An 11259-nucleotide genomic window follows, 5' to 3' on the forward strand; every position below is an offset into this window, starting at 1 on the left:
CTTTTACAAAGGTAGTTGGATTTCGGTGAGGACTCCTCACAAATCCAATCCCACTTCTTTTGGGAGCATGACCCTTGTTTGTAAGGATCATGTTTAATGACTTACTACCAACCTCGAATTTCTTCAAGGTGTCCTTAAGCAGCAAGTTTTCTTTTTGTATAGTTTCTAAATCATGACATTTGATACATGAGTTTAAACTATCATGATGTTCGACTTTTAACTTATCAAACTCACAAGTAAGATTATCATGTACCCTTTTTAGCAACTTGTATTTTCTATTTATAACTTTGCATTCATCAAATAAATCATGGAAGGCATTTAATAATTCATCGAAAGATAAATCAGCATCTAATAAATCCGTTACCTCCTCTTCGATGGCCATAAAGGCGTAATGAGCAACTTGCTCGGTGTTGGATTCTTCTTCCTCGGATGCGCTCGAATCATCCCATGTTGCTTGGAGCGCCTTCTTCTTTGTTGTTCTTTTCTTGACTTGGGGACAATCACTTTTGTAATGTCCCGGCTTTTTACATTCATAGCAGATCACTTGGTCCTTCTTAGGTTCAAGTTTATTTTTCACATCGTTTTTAAACTTGTTTCTTTTGAAGAATTTTTTAAACTTTCTTGTCAAAAGTGCCAAGTCATCATCACAGTCCTCATCACTTGAGTTTTCTCTCAAGTGGCATTCAGAAGTTTTAAGTGCCATATCCTTCCTGTTCTTTGGAAGGATGTCTTCTTGCTCTTCATGAGCTTTGCAAGTCATTTCGTAGGTCATTAATGACCCGACTAGTTCTTCAAGAGGGAAATTTCACAGATCTTTTGCCTCTTGAATGGCGGTGACTTTAGGATCCCAACTCTTAGGAAGGGATCTTAGTATCTTATTAACAAGCTCAAAATCCGAAAAGCTCTTTCCGAGTCCTTTTAGACCGTTGACGACATCCGTGAAACGGGTAAACATGTCGCCAATGGTTTCACTCGGTTTCATTCGGAAAAGTTCAAAAGAATGCAGCAACAGATTGATTTTTGACTCTTTCACTCGTGCCCTCGTGGGTCACTTCAAGTGTGTGCCAAATATCAAAAGCAGTTTCGCAAGTTGAAACACGATTAAACTCGTTTTTATCAAGTGCGCAAAATAAGGCATTCATAGCCTTTGCATTAAGAGCGAAAGCTTTCTTCTCCAAATCGTTCCAATCGATCATTGGAAGAGAAGATTTTGAAAATCCATTTTCAACAAGGTTCCACAGTTCAAAATCCATAGAAATAAGAAAGATCCTCATTCGGGTCTTCCAGTAAGTGTAGTCCGTTCCACTGAACATGGGTGGACGTGTAATTGAATGCCCCTCTTGGTTTCCGGCGTATGCCATCTCTCTTGGGTTTTAATTCTTTAGAGAGTTAACCTTGCTCTGATACCAATTGTTAGGATCGAGAGCACTAAGAGGGGGGGGGTGAATTAGTGCAGTGGAAATCTTACAGCGATTAAAAACCAAAAGCTGCGTTTGTTCAAAAACTATTATGATGCAAAAGCAAATTCTCAGTTTGTATCTAAGTGCAGTTTGCGTCTAAGCGCAGATTGCGTCTAAGCGCAGTTTTGCGTCTAAGCGCAGATTGCGTCTAAGCGCAGTTTTGCGTCTAAGCGCAGTTTTGCGTCTAAACTCAGATTTACGTCTAAATGCAGATTTACGTCTAAACGCAGATTTACGTCTAAACGCAGTTTTACGTCTAAACGTAGTTTTACGTCTAAATGCAGATTTACGTCTAAACGCAGATTTACGTCTAAACGTAGTTTTACGTCTAAACGCAGATTTACGTCTAAACGCAGTTTTACGTCTAAACGTAGTTTTACGTCTAAACGCAGTTTTACGTCTAAACGCAGTTTTACGTCTAAACGCAGTTAGACGCAGATTTACGTCTAAACTTTGAAACTCGTTTGTATACTCGCAGAAGGCAGTATGCAGTTGAAACCAAGACGTAAACGTAAACTGAAATCTGATGATTGAGCGAAGAAAGCCGATTTACGTCTGAATGCAGTTTTACGTCTAAATGTTGAAACTCGTTCGTAAAATCGTAGAGGACAGATTGCAGTTATTAATAGGATTAAAATGTAAGCGTAAACTGCAAGGAAGCTCGTTCGTAAAAGCACGGAAAACAGTTCTGCAGAATCAAACGTAAACGTAAACTGTAATGTATGAAAATACGAGTTTACGTCTGAAAGCAGATTTGGAAGAACAGCACTTAGAACTTGTTCGTGAAAGCGCAGAGAGCAGTAGTGATGAGGGAGGTTTGCAGTAATGATAAAGTGCTCGAAAGTAAACGCAAACCAGAGATTTAGAGTGGTTCGGTCAGCCTTGACCTACTCCACTTTTGGCTTCCTCCACCGATGAGGTTGCCGACGTCAACTAGGTGCCTTCCTTCAATGGGCGAAGGCCAAACTTCCCTCTTACAATTTCTCTCTTTTGGCAGGCTTAGGAGACAACCTTTACAGACCTTTCTCTCCTCACTTTACAATTGAAAACTTGAAGAACAGAAGGAGGAGACTTAAAGGCTTTACAACACTTTTGAGCTCTTTAGATTCACAGAAAAGATCACGATTTCGGTATAGGTCTGTATCTTTTCAGTGCTGAATGGGTGGGGTATTTATAGGCCCCAACCCAATTCAAAATTCGAGCTCAAAACGATCAAATCGATCAAATCCCAAAATTCTGGGATCAGGCGGTTGCACCTCTCGACTGGAGAGGTGGCACCGCCTGGCAGAGCTCGAAGACTGAGCTCTGCCGATTGCTTCTCTCTGCCAGAGCTCGAAGACTGAGCTCGATGGTTGCATCACCTGGCAGAGCTCGAAGACTGAGCTTGGTGATTGCATCACCTGGCAGAGCTCGAAACAGAGCTCGGTGGTTGCCTCACCTGGCAGAGCTCCAAGCTGAGCTCAGGCTGATCCACCTCTCTGCCAAAGCTCGAAGACTGAGCTTGGTGAATGCATCACCTGGCAGAGCTCGAGACTGAGCTCAGGCTGATGCACCTCTCTGCCAGAGCTCGGTGGTTGTATCGCCTGGCAGAGCTCGGAACTTGAGCTCTGGCGGTGCAACCTCTTGGCTGGGGCGGTTGCACCTCCCAGCCTCGCAGCCCAGGCGGTTGCACCTCTCAACCCCCACGGCCCAGGCGGTTGCACCTCCTGGCTGGGGCGGTTGCACCTCTCAACCCCACAGCCCAGGCGGTTGCACCTCCTGGCTGGGGCGGTTGCACCTCCTGGTGCAATCAGGGTCCGAATGGTTCACTCCATTCGACCCACTTTGAATCTTTTCAGGGGCCCAATTGCCCCAAGATTAAGCTAATGGGGTCACCTCCCATTTTCATGCTTAATCATCATGCTAACTACGATTAACTCTAAGACAACTTCTGCAGCTTTGCTCCGATGCGTCAATCGCTTCTTCCGGCGAGTTTCCGGCCAACTTCCGTCGATCAACCGATAACCCTCGGTGATCCTTCTGCGGACATCCGGCATACTCCTGGACTTTGCGACGATCCACTTGGCGAGTTCCGACGAGCTTCGCTTGGCAAGCTTCTGGACTTCTCGGATCTGTTCTCTCTGAACCTCCGACGACCGTCCGAACTTCCGTCGAACTCTCGAACTCCCAACGTGATCATGATCTTGACTCCGGCGCAACTCCTGCTGCTTGTCTTACTCTCATCGTAGTTAATCCTGCACACTTATCTCAACACATAGATTAGATAACAAATGACAATTGACTTCATCATCAAAATCCGAGATTCAACAGAGCCGAGCGAAGCCTGGACGGTTCTGTCCGACATGCACGAAGGGGCTTGCGGGGAACACATAGGCGAGCGAGCCCTGGCGCACAAGGTACTCCGACAGGGGTACTACTGGCCGACCATGCGCCAGGACGCAAAAGTTCTCGTGCGGCGATGCAGCTCGTGCCAGGAGCACGCCCGTGCTTCCCGACGGCCGGCGGTCCTGTTCACCCCCGTCGACTGTGCCTGGCCATTCGCGCAATGGGGACTGGACATACTCGGGCCTCTCCCGCCCGCCTCCGGCCAGCGGAAGTACATCATCGTGGGAGTGGACTACTTTACCAGATGGGTCGAAGCCGAGCCCTTAGCGACCATCACGGAGTCGCAAGTGAAAAGGTTCGTATGGAGAAACCTCATAACCCGTTTCGGCCTACCCCAGTCCATCGTCGCCGACAATGGACCGCAGTTCGCCGGCAGAAAATTCCAAGAGTTTTGCGCCAAGCACAAAATTCAACTGAGGTTCAGCTCGGTGGCCTACCCCCAGGCGAATGGGCTAGCTGAAGTAACCAACCGGGCCATCGTCGACGGACTCAAGAGAAGGGTATCCGCTACCCGATCGGCTTGGATCGACGAGCTCCCAAGCGTCCTGTGGGCGCTTCGCACTACCCCCAAGACCCCGACCGGGGAGTCTCCCTATAGCCTCACGTTCGGGACCGAGGCCGTGTTACCACCCGAGGTAGCCGTCCCGACTCCGCGGACGGCAGACTACAGCGAAGAAGCCTCGGGCGAAGGGCTCCGATCGAACCTGGACCTGCTCGAGGAAAGACGGGCCGACGCACACCAGAAAGCCCTTTCGTACAAAAGAGCTGTAGCGAGGGTCTACAACCGGAGCGTGCGACCCCGGTCAATAAAGTTAGAGGACCTGGTCCTGCGCAAAATCGAGGTCAGCCACCCCACCCAAGTAAGGGGGAAACTGGCCCCGAAGTGGGAGGGACCCTATCGAGTCATCGGAGTGTCCCGACCGGGGACATTCAGGCTCGCAACAATGGATGGCGACCCCGTGCCCCGGACTTGGAACATACAGAACCTTAGGAAATATTTCGTCTGAAGAAATAGACAATACGCAAACGCGGAAAGTCGAAGGGGAAGATCATCTTATTAAGGAGGGGATACAGAAGTCGAAACCCATATACAGAACCCTCGACCCGACAACAACCCTCACTCCTCACCCGGAGTCTTCGGGCGGTCGTCAAACGGCACGTCCTCCGGCATATCCACCTCCAGGTCCACAGGGTGAGAGGCGAACGGATCCCTTTCCACCTCGGAGCCGGGAGGACACGAACCGAAGCGACCCAGGGCGATCCTGTATCCATACTCGTAGGATACTCGCCCCATTCGGGTCAGTCCGAGCTCAAAGTTCTCGGACTTCTTGTAGGCGTCGATCGCCTCCTTGTCCTTCGATGGGCGGAGGCGAAGCTCCTCGGCCAACGCCTCGGAAGCAGCGCGGGCTTCAGCCTCGGCCTTCTCCGCCCTCTTGGAGAGACCAAGCGCCTCTGACTTCGACTGGCGGAGCTCGGCCCGATCCAAACGAAGGAACTCCTGGAGCTCCTTGACCGAATCGCCCGACCGCTCGAGCTCCGCTCGTAAACGCGCCACTTCTTCCTCGAAACAGGTCGCGCGCTTTTCCGCAGCCGCTACCGCCTCGGGGCCCGACCCAGCCCGGATCTCCTCCAGCTGACGACACAACTCGGAGTTGCGCTCGCTGAAGTCCCAGATTATCTGGCCAGCGTCGCGCACTCGATCCATCAGCGCCGTCGAATAATGGAGGCCCTGCCACAAGAAAATAAGGGTCAGAGCACAGTTGCAGGGACACCCAGAGTTAGCGAAATGCTTACCAATGTCAGGAACCTCCCCGCCTTGCTGAGCATGGTCTCCGAGGGCAGAGTGTACAGGTCCCGAGCCAGGTCGGGGTGGAGCACGCCTCGGAGGAAGGCGGCCGAAGGATCTCCTCCAGCCCATACCCGGTCCCCTCGGGACAGCCCCTTCCATCGGGCGACCAGCGGGTCGGAGGCCTCCCCTGTCGGAAGCTCGCCCATCACCGCTGCCCATAGGGGCTCATCGGCCCCCGCGCGTAGCCCGCACAGATCATCCACCGTGGGCAGGTTCGCCCTCTTCCCGGCCGCCCCCTGGCTAGGCCCTTCAAATCGGGAAGGCCCCTCCTCCCGAGTGGACCGCTTGGCACCCACGACTGTCGGAGGAGTGGTCCCCGCCTTGTTTTTCCCCGGACCCGTCGTCCTCGCCTTCTTGGACGGACGTCCCGCAGGGATCTCCAATGGGGCACCCGCCGAACCGGGCACCGGGTCGGCTGGGGAACGCGGAGGGGAAGCAGCGGACTGGCGAGGGGAAGAAGCCGACGAAGAGCGACCACCACGGAGGGACAGGAGCTTCATTCCTGCGAAGGAAAAGCGAAACCGTCACAAACTGGGGGAACAAATAAAAACGTGGAGAACACCCTCTATAAACATACCCCCGAAAGCCGGGCTAAGACCCGCCTCGGCTAGCCACTCCTCGGTCATAGCTCGGATGGCCTGAGAGCCGGGAAGGATTGCCCGAAGCCTCTTCAAATCCCGACACTCCTCGTCGTTCAAATCCGGGACGGTGTTATCTATCACCCTCACCGCCCACCGAACCCCGAAGCCCCAATCCCTCGGCCAGCTGACGTAAAAAAACCGCCCCTTCCACCCTTTATTACTCGAAGGGGCTCCCCCGACGCGAAAGCCAGTCCGGGCCGACACGAAATAGCCCCCCGGCCCCTTGAGAAGGCGGAAACATGAAAGAAAGAGGTTTCGGGTAGGGGTGATGTTAGCATAGTAACACTCCCCCAAGAACGCTACCAGGTACCGCCATGAGTTAGGCGTCACCTGGGAAGGCGAAATCCGCCAGAGAGATAGGCAGGAAACAATAAGGGGGTGAAGGGGAAGGCGCAACCCAGCCTCTAGGGCATCTTGGGTCAGCGCAAAACCTCGGGGGACCGGGTCGTATGACCGCTGCCCCGGATCAGGGGCAACCAGGACAAACTCCTCCGGGATGTAATAACGCTCCCGGAGCTTTTCCAGCGACGACCCGCTCACCACCGAGTCGAGGTCGTGCGGCCACATTAGCGCCTCAAGGGCTCGCGCCGCCTCCTCGTCCGGGGAAGACGGAGGCATGCTCTCCCGGACTCTGTCGAGGGACGAAGGCGAAGGGACAGGTGAGAAGGACATTCCTTACCGGCTCTTGGAACGAACAAGAGGGAGCGACGGTGGGATGGTAGCGTGGGAGAGGAGAAGGAGCGATGGCAGAAAGAAACGACGAGGCCCAAGACTCAGCAGCAGAAGTCACGAAACGGACAGGACACGCCATTTATGTAAGGAAAAACCCGCCGAAAGAGACGTCCCTTCGTCTCCCCCTAGCGGCCGACAGCTCATCCGCACACCCGCTCGCATCAGGGAAGACCAACGGACACCCCGTCATAAATGCGGACCCAAAGCCGCTGCAAGAAGCAACGTAGAGAACGGCCACTACGACTTCTCGACGCCTAAAAAGAACGACGATCTTGCCTCACATTTCCCGAGACCACCTCCTCGGCGCGGCCAGCCCGCCCGAGACGTGCTCCTCGGCCGCATGCTCCCCGAGACCACCTCCTCGGCGCGGCCAGCCCGCCCGAGACGTGCTCCTCGGTCGCATGCTCCCCGAGACCACCTCCTCGGCGCGGCCAGCCCGCCCGAGACGTGCTCCTCGGCCACATGTTTCCCGAGACCACCTCCTCGGCGCGGCCAGCCCGCCCGAGACGTGCTCCTCGGCCACATGCTCCCCGAGACCACCTCCTCGGCGCGGCCAGCCCGCCCGAGACGTGCTCCTCGGCCACATGTTTCCCGAGACTACCTCCTCGGCGCGGCCAGCCCGCCCGAGACGTGCTCCTCGGCCGCATGTTTCCCGAGACCACCTCCTCGGCGCGGCCAGCCCGCCCGAGACGTGCTCCTCGACCGCATGCTCCCCGAGACCACCTCCTCGGCGCGGCCAGCCCGCCCGAGACGTGCTCCTCGGCCGCATGTTTCCCGAGACCACCTCCTCGGCGCGGCCAGCCCGCCCGAGACGTGCTCCTCGGCCACATGTTTCCCGAGACCACCTCCTCGGCGCGGCCAGCCCGCCCGAGACGTGCTCCTCGGCCGCATGTTTCCCGAGACCACCTCCTCGGCGCGGCCAGCCCGCCCGAGACGTGCTCCTCGACCGCATGCTCCCCGAGACCACCTCCTCGGCGCGGCCAGCCCGCCCGAGACGTGCTCCTCGGCCGCATGTTTCCCGAGACCACCTCCTCGGCGCGGCCAGCCCGCCCGAGACGTGCTCCTCGGCCGCATGTTTCCCGAGACCACCTCCTCGGCGCGGCCAGCCCGCCCGAGACGTGCTCCTCGACCGCATGCTCCCCGAGACCACCTCCTCGGCGCGGCCAGCACGCCCGAGACGTGCTCCTCGGCCACATGTTTCCCGAGACCACCTCCTCGGCGCAGCCAGCCCGCCCGAGACGTGCTCCTCGGCCGCATATTTCCCGAGACCACCTCCTCGGCGCGGCCAGCCCGCCCGAGACGTGCTCCTCGGCCGCATGCTCCCCGAGACCACCTCCTCGGCGCGGCCAGCTCGCCCGAGACGTGCTCCTCGGCCGCATGCTCCCCGATACCACCTCCTCGGCGCGGCCAGCCCGCCCGAGACGCGCTCCTCGGCCGCATGTCTCCCGAAACCACCTCCTCGGCGCGGCCAGCCCGCCCGAGACGCGCTCCCCGACCAAAGCACCTACGCCGCGCGGCCTGCTCGCCCCGAACATGAGTCCCAGTCGCGACCCACAAAAAGAACCGTCGCTTACCGATCAAAAGCCATGCCTCGAATCCCCACCGTCCGATGCCGAGTCATGGCTTACTTTGGGGGGGGGATATGATATGGCAAAAAATGGTAAACCCCACCCCCGGCAACTTCCCCCGCACGTGGACAGGCGCGGCGCCCCAGGGAGAGCAACGAGGGCAACAGCCTGCGTCCGGACGTTAGCCTCGCGGAGCCCGCAGCCCCTTCAGTTGACCCAGCACAGTAGGACGAGACAGGAGTGGGTAGCGGTTGAAGCTGGCCCATACCCTGCGATTCCCCGTTCCCATACGCAACGTCCTCAGCGATGTCGGACGCCATCAGAGGTACGGCCCCGACCGACGGGATGGCGCTGCCGAGGATGCCGAGTTCCCTATAAACGTCCCCAAGCCTGAAGGGAAAGGTAAGGCTGAATTCCCCCCAAAACAACCGCCACCGCATCTCTCTAACTTGATCGTCGGAGGGGTCGGGTCGAGCGCACCCGACCATTGTGCAGGTATCAAGCCGAGGTCTCCCGACCGGGACGCGCCGGCAATCCCCGCTCGGGAAGAGTCCCCGCATCGCCCCGAGTCCGAGGCCGCACCCGACCGTTGTGCAGGTACCGAGCCGAGGTCTCCCGACCAGGACGCGCCAGCAATCCCCGCCTCGGGAAGAGTCGCCGCATCGCCCCGAGTCCGAGGCCGCACCCGACCACCCCGGTGGAGACGAGTATCGCCCCAGGGAGATCCCCGCCATTCGGACCCCCGAACGAGCCGAGACGACCTCCCGGGTCACGGCTAAGAAAAAGGGTGTTTACACTAAATAGAAAAAAGGTGTTTACACTAACATGACTCATAGTCGAATGAATCTAGATATCCATCATTTAGTAACTTTTGAATCCTTCCCTCATAGATGTGACCTAGCCTACAATGCAACAGGTGTGGATTGTTCACCTCATCTCATTTCCTCTTAGACGCACTTACATTCATGATATGTGGAGTAGTAGTATCTAGCATAAATAAATCATTATGCAAAGATCCTTAAGCCAATCTCCTAGGTTTTGCCATAATTTGCAACAAATTATAGATGTGATAAGCACTACTAGTATCCAATACCATGCACTATCACAAAAATATGATAACTAGAGACCGGTCATGAATGTACCTGAAGCTTCTCCAAGCTTCTATTTCGCCCTCTCTACAAGGTACTCTTTGTAGTTCCTCTTCCAGTGCCAATATTTGTCACTATGGAAGCACTAGCCTTTGTCCTTTGCCGGGTCTTTCTTAGCAACCTTTGTTTTACCTGGTCTGCCCTTGCCTTTCTTAAGGGATTTTTCTGCTTTCCTTTTCTTTCTGGTCTCACTAGTGTAGAGAACTGGCTTCTCTTTCTTGATAGTGCTCTCTGCCTCCCTCAACATATTGAGGAGCTCCGGGAGAGTCACCTTAAGCTTGTTCATATTAAAATTCATTATGAACTATGAAAAGGAATCTGGTAGGAATTGAAGCACAATGTCCAAACACAAGTTATCCTCTAGAACCATTTCTAGACCTCTGAGTTTCTCTATCCACTCAATCATTTTAGAACATGGTTGTGAACCAGTGTCCGCTCAGTCATCCTAGCGTGGAAGAGGCTCTTGGATATCTCATATCGCTGAGTCCTTCCTTGTTCCTCAAACAGTTTGCGGACATGTAGGAGAATAGATTTGGCATCCATCTTTTCATATTGTCTCTATAACTCAGGAGTCATAGAGCCCAACAAGTAACACTGAACAAGAGTGGAGTCATCAATGTACTTCACATAATAAGCGATCTCATCCTCGCTTGCCCCTTTCTCGGGTATAGGCATCACTGTATCAAGGACGTATGTGATTTTCTCTATCATGAGAATAATTCTCAAGTTGCGGAGCCAATTCGTATAATTTGGACCAGTGAGGTGATTGACATCAAGTATGCCACGTAAAGGATTTGAAAACGACATTTTCTAAAAATAAAAATGTTGTAGAAATAAATAACATGCAGATTTTATAGAAATAAATAATCAAGTATGGATTTCTATCTTAATATGCTCCCACTATTTTACTTGTGAGTCACGCAACACCCTCAACACGTGAAACAGAAGTCTCTAGCAGATAGAAAGTTGAGATCAGGATCCAATCAATGTCTTAGTATAACCTTGAGGGACTCAATCAATCATACTAAGCTCAAAAGGTGGGCAACTCTTGCCAATCACAACTCCTTGTGATTCCCATCCTGTTCAACCTCTGAATCACCATGGTCCCGAGGGACTCGACCAACCATGATGTTCGATTAAGTCAACACCATCGTTACAAGATGAGTCTGATTCGATGATATACCCTCAAGGGACTCGACCAAGTATAACATGTCCTCAGGTCATCGGTGACATCTCTATGTCATAGGCAAGATAGCGAATCGTGATATAGGTGAGTCTCGAGGGACTCGACCAACTCAACCTACACCGGGAATCCGTCCCTACCTATAATGATGGAAGGCCATGTGGGTCACTCTAATTGCCTCACGTTTACCGACTTAATATTATCGAGAGTGGGGTTTCTATGATTTGGTCTCCTAATATGACATGTCACACACACACACACACACACACACACACACACACACACACACACAC

The 11259-nt window shown here is 53.8% G+C and overlaps 1 protein-coding gene across 1 annotated transcript; it reads right to left on the reverse strand.

Moving 5' to 3' along the window:
• Nucleotides 1–4962: 4962 nt before the first annotated feature.
• Nucleotides 4963–7007, reverse strand: LOC135636366 (uncharacterized). Its single transcript, XM_065148055.1, has 3 exons — nt 6272–7007; nt 5640–6196; nt 4963–5574 (listed from the first exon to the last, which is right to left on the reverse strand). Exons 1-3 carry the CDS (start codon nt 7005–7007, stop codon nt 4963–4965), a joined length of 1905 nt encoding a protein of 634 aa, XP_065004127.1.
• Between the last annotated feature and the right edge of the window lie 4252 nt (nt 7008–11259).

This window comes from Musa acuminata, chromosome BXJ3-4 (genome assembly GCF_036884655.1).
Source record: "Musa acuminata AAA Group cultivar baxijiao chromosome BXJ3-4, Cavendish_Baxijiao_AAA, whole genome shotgun sequence".
NCBI lineage: Eukaryota > Viridiplantae > Streptophyta > Magnoliopsida > Zingiberales > Musaceae > Musa > Musa acuminata.